Below are 21,634 nucleotides of genomic sequence, written 5' to 3'. Positions count from 1 at the left end.
TGTTAGGACCCCTGCTAAAATGAGTATTGGAAACAATGCTGGAAAGACTTATAGGTCAAGAAAGAAAAAAAAACGGACCAAGAAAATAAAAGGGACCTCTGGATTAAAAATATCTCAGACGTGATAATTGAAATCCGATGAAAGGACGAAAACTGGCCATATTGCCTTACAAATGATGGATGGAATGCCATCGTTAACAAGAACAACGGACCACGGATTTCCCTCCCAATCTTCATTTGACCGAGATGTCTCTAATTTCAGTCGTTGATGGATCGCAACAATTTGCCTAAAACAGAAAAATCGCGAAGGTTCGGTCAGCTGTTGCAACTACTGCAACTCTTTGACCAGAAAGCTTTAGACGAAACATGTGATGTGATGTGATTTTGATTTTTAACGTAGCTTTAACAATTTTTCAGTCATATCGCTACGATGTCTGCAATGTGGCAGTTTATAGTGATGTCTAGCACTGGGGCATCATGCCGCAGACATGTAGCATGATGTCCCACCCAGTCACATTATCCTGACACCGGGCCGACCAGTCCTAACACTAACCTCTTAATGCTGAGCGCCAAGCGAGGCAGCTGTTAGTACCATTTTTGTAAGTCTTTGGTATGACTAGGCCGGGGATCGAACCCACGACATCCCGCATCCGAGGCGGACGCTCTAACCACTAGGCCACCGGAGCGGTTTAGACCAAACAACTTTGCCAAATCTGAAAAGAGCATCACCACCACCATCGCAACCATCACTCCCAGCGGTCAAGACAGAAGCAATACCACGAATGCCTGACGAAGAAGTACGAGAAGCCTTTCAAACACCGTCAGCAGCTCCCATTCCAAATAAAACTGCAGCGTCCTTGTTGGCCCCTTTCTCCACTCCCCAGCGAGAAGAATTTAAAGCCTGGGTTAAAAACATGATGCCCACTCCTCCTTCGACAGAAGTAAGAAAGAAAGAAGGGAAACCAGAAGTGAAAAAAAGAAGACCAAGGCCATCCCATCACCACCACTACCACTGCCACCACTACCCTCGACTTCTGCTCCCGTGGCACATCAGACACGTAAAGCCATTTCCAAACCATTTCTCCCCATCCAAATTAGCATCAGCGAAGAGTGGGTGACTTATTAAAAATCGGAGAAGGTATTAACCAGCATTTACAACGATCCAGCGCATCCAGCAGGTTACGGAGGAGTTCAGAAATTGTATCGTCCTGCCGAAACCCGTCTGAAACGTCTCCGTTTACCACAAGTGCAACGCTGGTTACAAGAACAAACCACATACACTTTACATCAGCCCATTCGCACCCGCGTGGAGGGCATAGATCATCAATAACATGCCGATTTAACCGATGTCTTTGTGGAAACACCTATCACGTTCACCGCGAATTTGTACATCCTCACTATTTACCCATCAGTAAGTCATATTTTGACACTGTAAGCATTGCTATAAAAGGATATCTGAGACAAAATATTCCATTCTCCAAAGGGAGAGTCACGGTGAAACTCCACTTTTGATAACGATTCTCTTACGAGTTCCAAGTCATGTATCCAGAGTAACGAGGTGTCGCTCGACAGCGAGGACATGATTTAGGAGATATGCTGAAATCGGCCTTTCGTTTGGTGGCCCTGGTTTTGAAACCGACTTTGACAAAATGATTGTACGCTTTGAAATATGCCGCATGGACGCACGGCAAATAATGTCTCCAAAATGTCATCATCGACAATCAAAACCCCCAAAGAAACTTTCTTGAGAGCAGGCAAAAATGTCTTGCTTAAAACGGTCAAACATTTTGGGCTGACGAGAAACTCCTATAAATGCCATGGACGCGGCCGAGTCATGCATCCTGCTTCCCTGACACCAAAGCAAGGACAAAGCAGAAAGAGACGACGAAGACACCTTTCCAACGGACTCACCCACCCCCAGCTAAAAAGACCAAGAAAAGAAGAACCGCCCGAGACTTAGACGTTTCTGATTATGAAATAACAGAGAGAATAAAGAAAGAAAGAAAATGATGCACCTAGAGTCTTGAGCCTGTTCCAGGTCGGAACTGGGTCTGTTTTCCATGCCACCCACCATGATGACGATGCAAGAATCCCAATGGGTCGAATTCCATCCCGTCTTCTCTGTCAAGGACTCAGGATCAGCTCCAATGTAGTTTGAAGTCCATGGACAGCTCGAAGATTACATCAATATCAGCCACTTGTGAAAATGATTGACACATTGACGGACGGTCCTGATATAAAGTACGAAGAAAAAGTAGCCCCCGTCAACAATTTCCTGCATTCCTTGTTCAGTGGTGTGGATTACTTGAATAAAAAACTGGTCAGTAGCAGCATGGATACTTGCCCTTACCTGGAAAATCTCTTGACGTACGGAAAAGAAGCCAAGAACACCCATCTGGATGCTTGTGTTGTATGGAAACCTGACACAGCAGGCAAATTCAACAATACCGATTTGATTGCAGACAAAGAACCGAACCAAACTGTGGGATTCAACAGTCGACAAAACAAAATCAAAAGACCCAACAAAAAATTAGAACTGATGGATCGTTTAAATTTAGACATGTGGTTGGAAGAGAAGTATTTGCTGAACGCATTGGATGTCCGCTAGAGACAGTTGTAGTAGTGTCACTTTCCATTTGATAGCTTAGTCTGCCTATTACAAAACAGTCATTCAAGAAGCCAGACTCTACGTACGACGTGTGGAATTGTTACCTAACGTGGGAAACGACACCATTCACACTTTGAACAGAACGACCGCCAAGTATCCAGAACGGCTCATGGAAGTGAAAACCTTTATTTAGACATCAATCGATGATCGAAGATCATCTGTTCCAATGACAGTTACCCAAACATTTTATCATTAGCATCATCAAATATACAACCTTCAATGTAGCCTTCGAGGAAAATCCTTTTGAGTTTGAGCACTACATCGCGTCCATGATCGAGGTCAGTCGAGATGGCAAAACCGTGTGTACCAAGCCTTTTGAACCTGACTTTAGAAGAAGAATGACTTGAGATCATACTTGTCCCTGTATGAAGTCACAGTTAAGAACTAACACCAGTCACGGCATTATGTACGAGGATTATGCAGAAGGTTACACTTTGTGGGCCTTAGATTTCACTCCAGACCAAGGCAGCAATGAGGGACATTTCCACCCTATAAGATCATGCCACATTATTGTGGATCATCAGTTTGCAAAGCCAATTCCCGTAAACAACACGGTGAACTTTATCTTGTATGCCGAATTCGACAATACGATATAAATTAACAGTTTGAGAGAAGTCATTCTAGATTATTAGTTATTATGGAAGACACTTATCACACTTTGAATGGTGGAAAGTCTATGGAAATGGAATGGGAGGATACCGTGGAAGCCGAACCCCAAAACAAAGAAGAAGAGGACGTGGTGATGACGTCCAGATGACCAGAAGAAGAACATTTAGTCTCTTGTTTTGCCAAACATCTGGTTGAAAAGTTAAGGAATTGATGAAGAAAGATTGATATGGATGTCAAAACGATCATCCCAGTGAAATTCAATAAGATAAATGTTTGATAATGAGTCAAGAAGAAAAATCGGACAAATATCTGGAGAACGCGTGGAGTCTCATCTCGGAAGAAGCTGTATTGCGTCAGTGGTGTGAAGACTTGCGTGATCAATCCTGTCATCCACTGAAGGCTGTAGAGACCCATTACATCGAAGCTCTCTTGGCTCCGAGTGCGACGCAGCAGCGAAGAAACGGTTACTTGTGTGAGATTTTCAAGCAGAAAGTCAGGATTGAAATGATCCAAAAAATGGATATCTTTATTACCTTTTGAACCACAGTTCGTACACTGCTTCATGGAATCCAGTGGTTTGTGCTAAAGATGAACTACCTCATCGCAAACCTCAAAACCATCAATCTTATTTCATCAATACGGACGACAGTCATCTCCCAGGAACCCACTGGGTAGCCGTCTACTTTCCTAAAGAGAGTTGTGTTGGAGTATTTTGATTCCTATGGATTGCTACCTTTGGAAGACATCATGAGAAGAAATGCCCAGACAACACGCTTCAATAATGTGAAATTACAAGGCTCGCATTCCGTGTGTGTGGACAATATTATGTGTATTTTCTTGATCAACGCAGTCTTGGATATTCTTTAGAACATTTAGTGACTTATTTTCATCATCACTCTACTAGAAACGATGACAAAGTCGATCGATGGTTCTGTGATCATTATGGTTATCTTTTGTCTTTCGCTAACATAGTGTATATCAATGACCCAATGACTTCCATCAGTGGAAGCCTAGCTTGACTTCACAACGTTGTCAACCATGTCAAAAATAGTTTTTGTTCGGAAAAAATGTTTCATGGTTAATTGTTGATTGTTAGTTATTTGAATAAAAATGTTTTGTTTTAAAAAATGTGTCTGTCGTTTGTTTTCAATTTTTATCATTATACATGCTCTTTGACTTCTCTCTATCTCTCACCCTAAAATTAACTATCATGCTGTTCCGACTATTGTAGTCATGTTTTCTATCGCGTCTTTCTCCTTTTCCTTACCCTAGGAGCAATTTAATAGCCTCCCAATTAAGCACAAATCAGAGGTACATGCTCGGAAGAGCGTAAACCTCTATAATCCAACATAGATAGAGTCTGACCATGGGGTCAACATAAGGGACTTCGTAGATGGCAGCACTAAAATTCACTAACTGCAGGGGAGAACACAAACCTCAACCCCTTGAATTCCCTTATACAATAAGAGAAACTAGAATAAATGATCTCATGAACAGTAAACAAATGCCCCTTTATGCAGCCAAAAACATCACACAATTGATTAACCTAGAACAAAGCAAAAACATACTACTCAAACCAAAACAGTAAGCCGAAATTCAAACCAAATTAACCCAACTACACAAGTAAATCATACACCAAGCCCACAAAAATCTAGGTTTAAAAAATAGCAGTACCAGCCAATCAGGAAAATATAAACACCCACCCCACCCGCCAGCAGTTAAAGAAAAAACAAACACAAATATGGGAATTACAGTAGCGCCCCCAATCGAAGAGATTATTCATGAAATAATTACATTAACCACGAGTAGCCTAACTCCATTTAAACAGAACAGAGCAATATCTAGGCAAAATCAAACGAATATTAGCCAAACTACCCTAACCCCATCAGCTATGTAACCAAACTAAATGACCACGTACCACTTTGAATAACACAACCAAGAATAAATTATTAATATGCGAGTGGAACAGTAGGGGTATAACAAGTAATATCAATGAATTAAAAATCAAATTACAAGATCAAGTTCCAAAGCCAGATATTATTTTTATACAAGAAATTAAGATCTCAGGAAAAACTAAGCAACTACCCAAACTCCCTGGTTACTCCACAAGCCACTTTAAAAATCGTAACATGGGACAGGGAGGGGGTTTGGTCATTTTTATCCTAGAAAACCTACCTAATATTACACCAGTTAATATAATACACACCCCAGGAAGTAACGAAAACTTTGAAATACAATCTCTAATTATCCATACTGGGAGGGGAAGCCCCAGGGGAAGTTTTTAACATATACGACCCGGCGGAAACACCAACGCCTCTAATTTGGCAACCCTTAGGCAAATAGCTAACACTAAAGTAGAAGATAACATCGTCATCTGCAGAGATTTCAATGCTCGAGCAGGAGGTGGTGGTGGTAGGACGGACAAGAGAGGCAGGTTGGTCGAGGCATAGGCTGCCGAATCCAACCTGACAATCCTTAATGACGGGACCAAAACTCGCTTAAACCGGGATGATGGATTTTTGTCTGCCATCGACTAACCATATGCTCACCTAAACTAGCACAGATGACAGACTGGAGAGTGGAATAAACCGACTCGCTAGGTAGTGACCACTTTCCAATCATCAGTCAGCAGATCGCGATTCAAAATAACCCACTAACAAACACCCTAGATACGACCAAGCCGATTGTGAATCCTTCAGAATTAAATTAACCACAATTAACACCAAAACCTAGAAAGCGAGAACGTATATATATTCTATGAAAATTCAATTAATACAATCCATGCAGCTGCCACAGCCAATATCCCTAAAACCAATGGTACACAAACCAAACGAACTCTACCATGGTGGAATAACATGTGCAAGCAGGCGGATAAGGAAAAACGAAAAGCCCTGAAAAAATTCAAACGATATCTACTTAGATTTCTCAACATGTACAAATAGGTAGAAAAGCCTAATACAAATAATTGAGCAGGAAAAGGAAAAATCGTTGCGAAATTTCTTTTCTAAAATTAATATAAACTAGCTCCAAGCAAGTATGGGATAAAATAAAATCAATTAAGGAAAAAGAGTAAACATCTTCCCAACATAGCAGGTACCACCACAAACGGAAAAGGCAGACAAACATGCCAACCATGTGACTGCAATGAGTAGCAATCTTAACCACACCCTAGCCTTTCAACAACATAGGGATAAAGTAGAAAAAAACAACAAAAAAAAAACACTCACACCTCTTTAAAGACCTAGGTACAAAGGAATCAAACCTAAATTGTGAAATATCCTTATATGAGTGGGGAATGGCCTTAGGATCTAAAAAGGAAACATCACCAGAGGAAGATCAAAGAAGTTATATTATCTACAAATACCTGCCTGAAAACATTACCAACTCTATACTAAAGCTATTTAACAAAATCTGGGCTGTGGGTAAACTACCTGATAAATGGAAACACTCCATAGTAATCCGATCCCTAAACAAGGGAAAGACCCTAACGATATCAATTCTTATAGACCCATTTCCCTAACTAACAACATCTGCAAAACGATGGAGACAATAATAACAATCTGCTTTAAATACCAATTGGAAAGTAAGAATTTATTCTCTGAAAATCAATGTAGATTTAGAAATGAAAGTTCCACTATGGATCAAGCCATTCGATTAAAACCGCAATCAAATTAGCACTAAACTCCCATCGCAAAGCAGACAGAAATTTAATAGCAGTATTCCTAGATCTTGAAAAAGCTTTTTAAACCTCGTCTGGACTAAAGGACTAGTAGCCAGACTAAATCATTTTGGAATCACCAGACGAATGTTCAACTTTATCGAACACTTTCTAACCAACCTCAAAATAATAACTAGAGTGGAGGATACTTGTTCTGAGCTTTGCTCACTAGAAAATGGTATTCAACAATAGAGCGTACTCAGCCCCACACTCTTTAACATCATGATAAATGACATCGATCTAAATCTAACTTCTAACCGAATTAAAATGTCTCAAGTGGACTCTGGTGATCAGGAAACCCCGAAAGTCACACAGTTATCAGTGAAATTCAAATTAGTCTTAACAAAATAGAGAAATTGACAGATAAATTTGGGTTCAAACTATCACATGAAAAAACCATTGCAGTCCTATTCTCCCCCAAATGTCAAATCAAATTAAAATACCCTAAACGTACCATACAAAACCATTAAATTTGTTAAAGTTCCTAGATTTCTGGGTATGTATTATGACGAACATCTAAACTGGGGACATCATATAGACCAAGTAGTTAACAGTTGTAATAAGGATCTAAACTTACTTAAAAACCTTAAGGTGACCACATGGGGATCCAACCAGGAAACTCTATTAACACTATATGGAGCATTACTAAGATTTAAATTAGACAACGGTTGCCCAATATACAACTTGGAACGACATAAACAGATCTAGAAATTAAATTCGATTCAAAGAAAAGCAGAATAATATGTAGCGGCACTCTGCCGTCTGTATCCCTAGCTTAGCTCCAAATTCTAACTGGAGAATTACCACCGCACTTTAGAAGGCAAGAGTTAACCTTAAGATACGCAGCTAGATTATCAACCCACCCCAATACACACCCCACCCGGGCAGCCATCAATAAATGTAATAAACCATTCAGCAATTAATTAATACCTAACGTACCTGCAGTGAAACACGTACCTCAACTAATTGGACGACTACCAATAGCCAACTTCCAGGCTGAAATCACTAAAACCTATGACACAATGCCGTGGACTAACATCAAACCATCAATCAACACATAATGTACGCAAATTGGCAAGAAAAATGAACAGGAACTTAAGATAAAATCATTTTCACGATATAAATAACAAATAAATACTCTAATTTAGTCAAACTTGACACTGATGGGTCCAAAATAGCAGAAACCTCCAGAACATCAGCAGCAGTAGTAATCTCTAAGTCGAACATTAAAATGGGAAATAGACTACCGGATCAATGCTCCATATACACAACTGAATTCTGGGCCATCATGGAAGCCCTAAGATGGAATAAAGAAAATAATATCAAACAAGCAGTAATATTAAGTGACTCGCTAAGCGTCATTTCGCCTATCCTCAACAATAACACGGACTCGAGAGAACATTTCCTTAAACAAACTTATATCAATTAATGAAATAGTTAATAACCATCAAAAGGTTGACTTCATGTGGATACCATCCCACATTGACATTAAAGGAAACTTATTAGCTGACAAGTAGCGAAGCAAAAACTAAATGACCCAACTTATACTAACCTTCAATACAGAGTCAGTGAATTAATAAGTATAACCAAAAATTATACCAATAGGATATGGCAAGAAAACTGGAACTGAAATACTACAGACAGAAAACTACACTCCATCATGAAAAACGTCAACAGATATAGGAAACTACCAGATGTTAACAATAACGATAAAAGGATCATAAACAGAAATTACACAGGAAAAACTAAATTGGCCAGCAACTTTGTGCAGTACATAGGACCTCAACCCCACAACCCAAATTGCTACCACTGCCGGTTACCAGAAGATCTAATACATTTTCACTACCTGCCAAAAACTAAAGAAAGAAAGAACCAAACTAAAAATTGAGCAAAAAAGGTTGGATGCCCGGTACCATATCTAGAGATTCTAATGAATAATAATCCCAACCTTAACCATACATATATAAACATAACTAACTTTATATACGAATCTGGGTTACAAAATAAGAAATAAAGACAAAATACCATCATTGTACCATCGGTAGTACAGTTGGCTATCTCACAACTGGACGCCCCTCTTGGTGTATTCGGGTGGGGAATTAGGTGCGAGGGTAGCATTCGGTTTACATTCCAAGTAGGGGTGTGTACCACCAAGCGCGGGCTGATGCTGCACCTGCACCTATCACCTGCTACAGCACCCTGTGCTATCTGGATGTATGACCCGCTAAACAATAAATAAATACCATTCAATTAATTACAACTAGGGGACAGGCTAACAAACTAAATGTAAGGAACAATAAGATCAGATGTTTTTGACAAGTCTGAGCGATTAGAGTATTCGGCAAAGAAGTGTCTAATCAAAATTAATTTAACCTGAAAATAAAATCATACAAAAAATATATCCACAAGGTAGAAAAATAAAACCAAATGTGTCCAAACTTGCCATAACTAGTAGACAGGCTAGGAAACTTAAAATTAGGGAATAAATAAGATCAGATGTCTTTGACATGTCTTAGCGACCTGAGTATTCGGCAAAGGTATCTGCCTTAATCAAACAGACTTAGCCTGAAAACAAAATAACACCAAAACTAATTGAACCTGACATAAAATAACACCTGATAAATAACGCAACTAGGAACATAAGTGGGGGAGAAGAAAAAAAAAAGATTTTTACTTCCTTTTTTAAAGAAGAAAAAGGAGAGAATTTTTTTTTCCACACCAAAACAATTCTTTTATATTTTAATTACACCTATTTATCATTTTCTATTCATTGCTTTACTTTGAACAACCCCTTCTTCTCTAACAACCACCAACAGCATGTGCACCAATAACTCAGTAACTTGGATTCGGTAACACTCTAAGCAAAGGTCACTCGAACCCCTAGAAACATTGAGTAAGACCCGAAAACTAGATCATATAAGGTGGTCCAACACCATCAGGCCCCGCCACACAAAGTGGCTCTCCAATTTCCACCACTATGAGAGTAAGGCCCTACATTTTCACGTATAGGGTGGTCTAAACACCAAAGACCATCCGGACCGGCTGCACAAGCCTGCAATCAAAATAGATAACATCAGATAATATGACCACAAATTTAATCGAACAGTAAAGGTGGTCTAAAAATCCAAAGACCATCAGGACTAGCTGCACACGGAGGCAATCATCTCAATAAAACTGTCACCATAGGTACCTCTCTTCGTCTTAACTCTCAAACAAAAACAGCACAGAGATTTTTCCAGATTGTGTAAGACGGCAAATTTAGAATAAAATACCATGGAGTCTAGAAGCACTGACCTGTGACCTTGGACCTGGCCTTCCTGCCCTCTCGTCCCTTGCCACGGCAAACATCAAAATATATCTCTATCAGCGTGCAGTACATGCCCTTTGCGCTGCCTTCATAAATATGAGTGCATGAGAGGTCTATTCCCACTCGTACACACCTTAGGCAATTTAATAGATGCGGACTGAAAAGTTGAGTGTGTGTTGGGGCTATTCACACTCTCTTCAAAGTCCTACATTCAGGCAGTTAGGGACTAATCTTATTCCCACTGCCCGACGGCTTCAATTAAACAGTGCTCCTTAAGCACATCAAAGCCTGGGTGAAGTTTTTCGAATTCCTTTCCCTATGAGTAATTAAACAGCCTGCTGTGCAGGCATAAAAAAAGTGGTACATGCACGACTGTGCGAAAACCACTTTAATCCAAAATAAGTAAGTAAGTAAGTACAGTCTGACCATGCATTGTTGACTCCTCCTCCTATGAAGATGTGTTCAAGACTAGCCAAACTGAATGAAGTTTATGTGAATGCACATCGTGTCAGGAAAAGCCTGATACCCAAACCAGAAGAGATAGAGAATTTCAGAATGTTGAAAGTGACTGAAGACCTGATAAAAGAGCTCTTCAGAGATGAATTCAAGAAAGAGAAAGAAGAATGGACGGAGAAGTACAGACTTCAGAAGCAAAGAGAGCAGAGAGAACAGCAGCAGCAGCAATAGCAAGAACAAGACAGAGGCTTTGTTGACTATCGTGTGGACATAAAAGAATTCTCCTTCTCTTTCCGAAGAAGCAGAACCTATCTTGTGGGAAAGCCTGCTGCCAGACGGGGACGCAATCTTAGACGATAAAAGATTGCCATAACTCCCCATCCACAAAAACAACCCTTTCCAAGTCTACCCCAATACTCTAGAAAATACATACCAATTCATTTGCTTTAAAAAATAGAAGTTTGTCTATAAGCACTTCGTTTTTGTTTTGTTTTATGTCTAACAATATATACTTGTGTCTATAAGCACTTCGTTTCCGTAGCTGTCAAAATATATTCAGTGTCTTTTTGTTTGTATTTCGTGATTGTAATAAAAAAGTGAGTGTTTCTTTTAGATCTGCACATTCCATATTTGTTTTGGTAATGATATGGGTCTTGTAAGTTTTGGTAACAGGGTATGTTTTCCTTCACCTCCGCGCTTCACGCATAAATCGAAAGCGTTTGTCAGTCTGGCTACCTGTCGTTGATTTGTAAACTACAAAGAATGAGTAACAAAATTGCAAAATTGCTTGAATTCCAAATGCACCTGAAGTATGCCAGGCACCTCCTGGATGAGCTGGCCATGGAGACAATCCAAGAAAGTGAAAGAGTTGAAGAGGAAGAGGAGGAGGAGAGGCTAAAGAAGGAATAGAATAAAGAGAGAATCCTACCTCATCTCATGCTGTGTGAGGTCAAGCCTGAAATGACGACGCCTCTACAACCAGTACGACGTCAGCTACAGCCACAGCAATAACAATCACTACAACCAGTACCACTACCGCAGTCTTCACTATTCCACAAAGTGAAAACTGGGATAATGAGGCCACTCATCCCCCTTCTGCGCTTCCAACTACTCAGGTCAATTGGAACAACGGTTGGAGCCATGTATGTGTCTCGGAAAAGGGAAAGCAGAAATAGGAAAAGAACGAGAAGACAAAGTGTAGAGCAGAAAATAAGAAGCTGGTGGAGGAAGAGAGAATTAGAAAAACAAGAAGAAGAAAAACAAAGGCCCTTTTCAGGATCACTCATATGCCTCAAAACGATTTGCTTTCTTGCCTTAAAAAAACTTTTTAGTCAATTTTATAGTTAGCATATGATAGATTGATGTTCATCAATCTGTGTATTTATGTATGTTGTATGTATTATATATGTATATGTCTATATCTCTCCTGTATTTGTCTTTCCCTAGAGTAGTGCGTATTCAGGTCAGCCCCTTGCTGCATTTTTACCAATCTTCAGTACCGTGACATCACCTCACATGTTCCATTACTATACAACAACTAGGGTGCCCCACTTACCTACTGACATTGACCCGATGTCTATCCCAACTACTAGGGCCATAGCTGTAGGGTCATACAGTTTTGTGAATATTGAGAACCATGTGAAACAAAATCACATGCCCACTATGAAAAATCAAATGCACGTATATGGCACACATACATCAATCCTTACCTCTAGAACTTGGTCACTCAAATGTTTGGTTTTAGGTTGGGTGTGGATTGCAGTCGATATGTATAATATAAACTCGGTGATGGTTTTTTTGTACAAAAACAGAACTCATCATCGGGACCAACTTCATTACATATTTCTTATAACCGAAAATGATCTTTTAGTGTCACTCTCGTCTTCCGCTCAGTGATGTGCAGTTTTTTGTACCGGATACCGTAAGTGTTCAGTTAGACCAACAAGCAGGTCTCCCCTTTTTTTCCTGGCAGCTGTCAGTTAAAGAAAGAAAAAAAAACAACCGCGGAGACCCGTTTGCTGGTCTAGTGTTCAATACGATCACAAGAATGGACATGTATATGTATAGAAAACTGAGCAAACTTAGTGACACATTAATCGCAGTGACCTATTTTCCTGCAGCACAAGTATTGTGTAGTTCTTGCAGAAAAGCATATAAATGTAACAACTGCTGTGCATGTAGCGGAAAAAAAGATTCTGCTTCCGAGAAAGTATGAAAACAAGTGAATAAACAGGACACTGTTACACACTGTAACCGGGAAGATTGGGCTTCTCAGATCGAATATGTAAATAGGTAGGTAGAAAACAAAACTAGGCACTCAAAATTGTCACTGGGTTTGGGGGCAGGGGGTACTAGAAAATATTTCGAGACAAAACACAAAAGCTATCGCGCGATTAAGGTAATGCAGCAATACATCTGGAATTCCTCAGACTTGAGACATTATATTACATTTCTTCTGCAGCTTGCCCAGCCAATCCGTCTGCTGCTGCATTATGTCGGGGAAAATTACGATGACGTCTTGTACGAAGTAGGAGATGGTATGTGTATTGTGAATTTGTAAAAATAAAAACCAGTGTAAAAACCAGTGAGAAATAAATGGAAAAATTTCATGTAGAATGTACACTAGGACCATCACCATCGAATTTCCTGTTTTAAATGGAAGATCTGAATTGCAGTTAAAAAACGAATATTACAAATTTTAATTGAATTATTTAGCAATATTATAATGACCTCTGAAAGAACCATGATTAGAGTCGGTCTATTCTATGAAATAGGCTGTACGAAAATTTTTCCATTGATGTTGGCACAAAAATGCAGTTCAAACTTTGCAGGAGAGGTTCTCCTAGCAGGTACGGAGATCATCGTTTAGGTGCGTGCGGCCCATCTGGGACATCATTGCAGTTTCCCATGAATGTGATCTATCGTATTATTTGTTTTAGTAGCTTATAAAAGACGTAGTCTAGTCCTGCCAAAACCTAGCATTGTAAATTCATTTAGTGAATAGATTGTATAGCTGACGTTCATGCATGTCATGTTTATTATTTGAGCAATAGTTTTTGTAAACAAATAATGCCGAAAAAGCAGTTTTGTAGTTTAAAATACTGGTGTATCAAGTAGGGATATGTCCTCTAGCCAAGGTTCTGATACGTTAACCATATCTGCACCTTAGCGGATTGAGCAGATATTTCTCTGCTTCGGGTCTGTTAATTTTATTGGCTGCGGCGGCAAACCACCGCATCCAATCAAAATTAAGTAGTCAAAGTCAACTTGAATGGACTCTTAGGCATTTGTTCTCTGCCAGTATTTGTTTCTCAAACACTATTTATTAAAATGCACTGTAATGGCTTAACTATGGTACGTAGTAATACTTTCGATGTTAAACTTACAAAGAATCATTTTAAAGTCAATTGCCTCCACCATTCTGCCGATGTTCCACCGCTGCTGCACACTAATGGTTATTTAGCATTACATACTAAGGGAGGCGAATCATGACATTCAATAAATGTCGCTTGGACAAAGCACTAAAACATTGGAACGATCTGCCAAGATGTACATAGGGTTAACATATCTTGGCCGTGGCTAGCTAAGATGCATTTAGGTATATTCAGTTGTAAACGATTATTTCAACGTTTATGCACGATCACATTTTATTCCTTAAGATCTAAAGTTGCCTTTCTTTCATATTAAACATTACATTTCTTGTCAAATATCAGATATTACATTTGCAACAGCTTTGTATTTGTATGATTGTATCCTTATCGTTTATCCTTATCGATTCTATCAGTCAAAGCTTGTGAAAATTTAGTTCAATTGCCAAGTGAAATTAATTTATAATTCTTTTTCTCACCAAGTGAATTCATTTGTAATTCTATTTCTCACAAAAGACCAGTTTTGTTCTTTAAGGTGTCGGTTGGCATACTCACTCAGAAGCATGCTGTATGTAAGAATATGAATGCTTCCTAATATTGAAATCGATAGCAATCTCAGAATCTAATGCACATATTGTCCTTTGTAGCCCCAGATTACAGCAAAGAACAATGGAGAGGTGTCAGACATACTTTTGGACTGCCTTTCCCAAATGTAAGTAATTTTATTATGGACACTGTGGTGAATTGTACGATTGAGGTACGGTGGGGATGAGGCTTGGGAGGTGTAAAGTATAGACACTCTAGGACGGATCTGTTTGCTTGTACAAAGGGCAGAGTTGTAGTTGAGAAGGAAAAGAGAAGATTTTATATGTACACCCAGAGTGTGGCTTATCTTTAAAATTAAAATTAGTTCAGCAGTAGGGTATTGGAAATTCTTCTTTCCATATACATAGAGGGATAGTATTCTACTAATGTAAAATTATAGGCGTTTTCTAGAGTTTTTACAAAAATCTCTTCAACTTTCAGCTGCCGTACTATATAGATGGAGACATAAAAATCACACAGAGCAATGCAATCATACGATACATTGCACGCAAACATGATCTATGTAAGTACTTTTATCATGCTTAGTGACAAAGTAATTAAAATTAGTGGATATTTTATCATGCCTATACTTCTCGTGGGTCGGTGGTTCTTCCCTGGGTTTTCCAGGGTTCTTCCTTCACCAGTGATAATGGCCACCATGTATAGCCAATCTTGTGCTGAAAAATGGCGTTAAACCCTAAAACAACAACAACAAAATTATCATGCCTATAAATATTAACAAATTAATTGAAATCGGTGGATATCAGAAGTCAGCTGAGAACAGTAAGCATTTACCAATATGTTTTAAGATAATAGTTTGTCAGTATTTTTCTTCTTAGCCATTTTGATTTTTGTTTTTAGCATGAAAAAAAAAATGAGTATCCAACAAGAAACATTTTCTTGGCATAGTTCCAATTTTATTTGCAAAAGCGGAAGAATGAATGGATGAATAGTTGCAAACTTTCAGTTATAATCTCAAATTTTGAAGGATCTTTACTTGCAATCTGGTTATTTTTTTTAGTGTTCCTGTATTGGAAATGCGCATTGATCCTAATTATAAAATGTAAAACTTGTCAGGGTCAGATAGCTCCTCTGAGGCTAGAATTTTAGAGCTATCAGATACCTAAGTTCATCCCTGGCTTGCAGTTTAGACTTGAATCAGCTAGTTCATCCCTGGCTTGCAGTTTATACTTGTAATAGATAGCTCATCCCTGGCTTGAGGTTTAGACTTGTAATAGATAGCTCATCCCTGGCTTGAGGTTTAGACTTGTATCAGCTAGCTCATCCAGTGGCTTGAGGTTTAGACTTGTATCAGCTAGCTCATCCCTGGCTTGCAGTTTAGACTTGTATCAGCTAGCTCATCCCTAGCTTGCAGTTTACACTTCTATCAGCTAGCTTATCTGTGGCATTAGGTTTAGATCTATATCAAATACCTGATCCTAGACTTGAGGTTTATACTGTCAGATCTCTAGCTCCTCCCTGGCATGAGATTTAAAATTGGATGAGATGGCTCATCCCTGACTTGAGGTCTACTTTGAGATAGTTCCTCCCTGGCTTGATGGTTTGACTTGTATAAGATAGCTTTCTCCCTGGAATGAGGTTTAGACTTTCAGATAGCAGCCCTGTCTTGAGGTTTATACTTGTAATAGATAGCTCATCCCTGGCTTGAGGTTTAGACTTGTATCAGATAGCTCATCCCTGGCTTGAGGTTTAGACTTGTATCAGATAGTTCATCCCTGGCTTGAGGTTTAGACTTGTGTCAGATAGCTCATCCCTAGCTTGAGGTTTAGACTTGTATCAGATAGCTCATCCCTGGCTTGAAGTTTAGACTTGTGTCAGATAGATCATCCCTGGCTTGAGGTTTAGACTTGTGTCAGATAGCTCATCCCTAGCTTGAGGTTTAGACTTGTGTCAGATAGCTCATCCCTAGCTTGAGGTTTAGACTTGTGTCAGATAGCTCATCCCTAGCTTGAGGTTTAGACTTGTGTCAGATAGCTCATCCCTAGCTTGAGGTTTAGACTTGTGTCAGATAGATCATCCCTGGCTTGAGGTTTAGACTTGTGTCAGATAGATCATCCCTGGCTTGAGGTTTAGACTTGTACCAGATAGCTCATGTCTGGCTTGAGTTTAAGAATTGTATCATATAGCTCATCCCAGGCTTGAGATTTACATAGCTGTATGCACAGTTTACTGTTTTCTGTATAGTAGGAAAGACTGAACAAGAAAAGGTGGCCGTTGATGTCCTGTTGGACCAGGCGATGGATTTTAGGAATTCACTCGTCAATTTAGTCTACAGTGATGACTATGTAAGTAATATTTTTCCTGCATACTTTTGTTTTTCTTCTGATTCTTGTGAATCTTGGAACTCTTATTTGCTAATGTCTGAAAAAATGCCAGCCAAAAAACAACAACAATACCATGTGACTTGAACCCACAACTACCTGCTTGAGAACTGGTCTAGTCTTGATGGCTATTGGTACTTGCATTTAACAGCTCAAGATTTAGTGTTAATGTGACTGGTTGTGATGCAAAGTTGGCACATTTTATACTTTTTCTTACTAATATGTCATGTCAAGAACTGACATTTATATTACAAAAATGAATTAAAAATAATACACTTGCATATAATTTAGCACTAGCATTGTGTGTATGTGTGTGTGTTCAGGTGTGATTGTGTCATTTACTTGTAAACCGAAATTGGTTTGTTTTGGTACAAACTTAAATGATCAGTTAGAGATTTTTAGAGATTTGTCAGTGATTGGGTCTAATGCTTTGCTCATTTTCTTGTGCATGGGCAGTCTTTCAGTTAATATGGCATGTAATTTAGGTCTAGAAAAAGGAATGTAAGAAAGATGGATAATAGGATATGCAACAATTGTATGTTTTACAGAAGAAGTAGGTTCTAGGAACCGATAACTTGCAGATACGAAATTTGAAGAATGAAAGAAGTATACCAATGTAATGACACAATACATGGATCATTGTAAATGCGTATCTTTGTATGAATTTGATTTTCATTGCAAAAACATTTTTAAATGCTTTGGCCAATTTTACAGGAGAAACTGAAGGATGGCTATTTTGAAGAACTTCTGCAGAAGTTGCAAGAATTTGAAGCTTTTCTTGGAGACAAACCATTTTTCACTGGCAGTGAGGTAAACCTTTGTGTACAAATAAATCCTGATCCTGTTATACATAATAATAAATGTAGATATAAGAAGACAACAATGCTGGCTGAGATAATATGCTTTTCTCTCAAGTTTTCTTTGCAATAAGGTTAATATACACATTCAACATTCATCTAGGTCAATGCTACCTAGTTTTAGTGCAGTTGTATAATGTCCCTTCAGATGTAGTCGCATGTAAAGGGCTTTGTGAAGTCATAGAGAAGAAGATAAGTTATAAAAACGTCAACTGAATTAAAAACATATTGTCATAGGAATGTCCGAGACCATCTTTGATATGATGGTGCAGTGTTAAACAGGATGCATGCACATAATGTGATGAAGATACTAGTAAAATTGAGTAAACCAAGATGCAAAACTGACATCTGTTAATACCGAGTTTAGAACATGTGACACTAAGAGCTGGTGTTAACACCAATGCAAGAAAGCATATTGTACACCAGAACTAAGGGTCCGGGGGGGACGTTGAGAAGCCTTGAAAAATGAATGTGTCCCTCCAGGCCTTGAAAGCACTTTGAAAATTAAAAATATTGTCCGAGTACCTTGTAAAGCCTTGGTTTTCTTGAAACTGACAGAAATTATAAGTTTTCATCTTACAGATTTAATTTTTTTTAAAGGGAAAATAAACTAGATATGTTTGTGCCGGAACGGAAATTTCCACAACTGGCCACTCTGCATTCGTACATTTTGAACTTCCAGTTGCTTGAAGCCCAGATGTAGCTGCGTTTTCAATTTGAATCATTTGCAATCTTCTAAATGGCTGCCAATTCCAACTTTGGCCTGTAGACGAAGAAAAATATAAAGTTTGGATTATGAGATCTTTACTTAGAGCTTTGTGAAATGAAAATTATGCCAGAAGGATATTGATTTGCATGCGATGATTTCTCTATAGTCACATGCAGCTGGAAAAAAAACCCACCAAAGCTCTCGTAATGGCTAATATGGCAAAACAAGAAGTTTTCAACATGAAATCATTTTTGATGAAGAGGTATGTCTGTGAACAGAGATTCAAATTTTAAAATAGAAACTGAATATAGTCTTTAATATGAAATAAGTTCAATCAGGTTCTATTTTTATTGAGAGGAAGTAGGACAGAAAATAACTGCAATGAAGACGTTATATCTGAAAATACATCATACATTTACCTTGAAAAGCATTATTTTGAACCATGAAAAATCTTGAACATTTTGGAAGAAATGCTACTAATCCTGAGAAATGCATGACTGTTGGTATCTCATTTTTGATGCTGCAAAGTTTTCATTCATTCTGTCCTTGTACCAAAATTAGTACATTGCAACAACCGACTTGGAAATCCAAATCTGCTAGATTCTGATGCATGAAAACTTTGTAAAGCTTGCATACGTCTGAGTGAAAATCCCATTTCTCTATCACCAGACAATGGCAATTTCCTCCAATCATCTAACGTCCACACTTGCATATCAGAAGCTTTTGTTTATTCTTGTAATCTTGTAAAACGATGATATTTTTGGTGGTGATTTTGCATTGAAAGAACAAAAGGGATTCTTTGGGGATTCATTCAGTGATTTTGTAATATTGTATTGAAGGGCCAATTGGGGATTCATTAGTGATTTTGTAATACTGTATTGAAGGGCCAATTGGGGATTCATTCAGTGATTTTGTAATATTGTATTGAAGGGCCAATTGGGGATTCATTCAGTGACTTTGTAGTGAAGGATCAAAAGGGGGATTATTTTTCAGTGAAACTTAAGCATGGACAATATTAGTAATGAATATCCAATGCATTACTTCATTTTAGGTTTTTATACATTTCATATACTCCATCTTTTACTCCCCCTTCTTTTGTAACAATTGTTTCTCATTAAAACCTTGAGTAAAATTGTTCAGAATCCATAATTAGATTTTTTTGTAAATGAGGGCAAGGAAGTAGTTGTTTAGTGGTTTGTGTGTTGGACTTGAAGTGAGAATGGTGCAGATTCAAATCCTGCTCAAGCCCTGCTGGCTCCCTGGGTATGGCATTTCAGGCCATTTACAACAGCACAATGCAACTTTAGATTTGTTAACGTGCCATTAAACAAATAAGAACATTTTCCAGCCTTTTTATAGATTTTGAATGAAAATAAAGGTGCATTTTTGGACACATTTTTTCTGTGTATTTAATTAAAAGGTTTGTAATCACTTCAAATTCTTTCTTTAAGATTACAGCTCCAGACTTTGTGCTGTATGAACTTTTGGATCAGCATCGGTTGATGAAAGAAGATTGTCTAACAGATTTCCCCAAGCTTTTGGCATTCTTGGACAGGATCGAGGCTGAGCCTAACATCAAAGCTTACATGGCTTCTGATAAATTTATCCGAAGACCAGTCAACAACAAGTTTGCTCAATTCAAGTAACTTCCAAGACACAACTGGTGGTGGTGCTGGGGAAATTTTGAAATATCCCAATAAAAGAACTCGTGCATAAGGGTTTAAGACTTGCGAAAATTACAATCATCTTTGTCAACTTTTTCAAGTGAATGCTTAAAAACGTGTAAGGTAGATGCATACACATATAAATGGACCCCCATCCACTAAAATCTGCAAAAGAATGTTTTGTATGTATTGCTTTGCTTTTACTACATTAGACGGTTTTGAAAAATTGTAATAAGGAATGTTCAAAATCGTCCAATGAGAACGAGATGACGCTATGTACATGTATAGCACAAATCAAAATCTGCTGTTTAATAGTTGTTGCTTTTTGTTTTGAATATCACTGTAATTTCCCTGAGCATTGTGTTTGACCTAAATGTTATGTTGACATGGGAATTTACAGAGACCTTTGTTTCTTATAAGGCTAGTTTTTATTCCAGATGTTTGTTTGCTACTTTGTATAAAGTGTAGTATTTTTTTCAATATTTTAAACAGAAATATTCCTAATAAATACAAAATTAGCAGACGTTTTCCCTGTTGGAGGTGGTCATCTTCAAATACACCAAAAGAGAATTATTACTTCTTAAAAAGTCTGCAGAATTGCTGAAAGTTTGAAAGTATACAGATATTTTGAAAAGAGAATTTGTATTAACCAGATGTTACATTGATCTTTGATAGAACAGAGTGGTTATTGTTTGCAGAGTTTTATAATCTTCCAATAAATTATGCATGAAATTGTATTGAGTTTGCTTTTTTGTTTGTGCAGCAACTTGCAAGTACTAATAAACAAGATGGGGAATGCAGTTGCTTTTCTTTATAAGTTAAAACTTGAAAATCTTGATACCTTGCCACAGTGAAAATTGTATACAGAATAAAAGACTAAATCCATATATACTTGCAGTCTTGGTTTAACATCATTCCCTTCATACACACATGCATACAGAATTGGAACTGAACCAGCATGACTGGTATTTGAATTTTTTTCTTTTTTATCCCTTAAACCTGATGCTAAATATAATGCAGATTGATTGGCAAATTAATTTCTATAAAATAATATTCACCTACACACACAGCACGCTGAAAACCTGCAGATGTGTGCATGTTATGTAAAATGGGTAAATGACCGGTTCAAACATTTAGGGAGAACAGTGTGCAAAGAGCATACTGTAAAATCCATTCACCAGTTAAGAGTACTCACTGAACGATATCGGGGCCGACCTGATGAAATTTAGGGTTGCAAGTCGAACATATCCTACAATTCTGAAATGGTTTTATAGTTTTAAAGATGGTCATGAAACCTTAGTGATCCTAGTGTGAGAAACCATAGTTGGAGTGGGGGTGCTCCCAATATTTAT

General features: G+C 38.2%; 1 protein-coding gene across 1 annotated transcript in view; it reads left to right on the top strand.

Moving 5' to 3' along the window:
- Positions 1-21,169, top strand: part of LOC149787970 (glutathione S-transferase Mu 3-like) — a 29,760-nt gene extending 8,591 nt beyond the window's left edge. Inside the window, exons 2-7 of the mRNA XM_089974244.1 lie at positions 13,219-13,294; positions 14,773-14,837; positions 15,152-15,233; positions 16,916-17,016; positions 17,767-17,862; positions 20,070-21,169. Coding sequence (XP_089830370.1) covers positions 13,219-13,294; positions 14,773-14,837; positions 15,152-15,233; positions 16,916-17,016; positions 17,767-17,862; positions 20,070-20,264 — 615 coding nt within the window. The 3' untranslated portion in view covers positions 20,265-21,169. The remainder of the gene's footprint in view (positions 1-13,218; positions 13,295-14,772; positions 14,838-15,151; positions 15,234-16,915; positions 17,017-17,766; positions 17,863-20,069) is intronic.
- Positions 21,170-21,634: the final 465 nt, after the last annotated feature.

This window comes from Sinohyriopsis cumingii, chromosome 11 (assembly GCF_028554795.1).
Source record: "Sinohyriopsis cumingii isolate HCF-2022 chromosome 11, ASM2855479v2, whole genome shotgun sequence".
NCBI classification, from domain to species: Eukaryota; Metazoa; Mollusca; class Bivalvia; order Unionida; family Unionidae; genus Sinohyriopsis; species Sinohyriopsis cumingii.
Note: the sequence above shows the minus strand (reverse complement) of the source record. Positions and strands in the feature narration are given on the sequence as shown.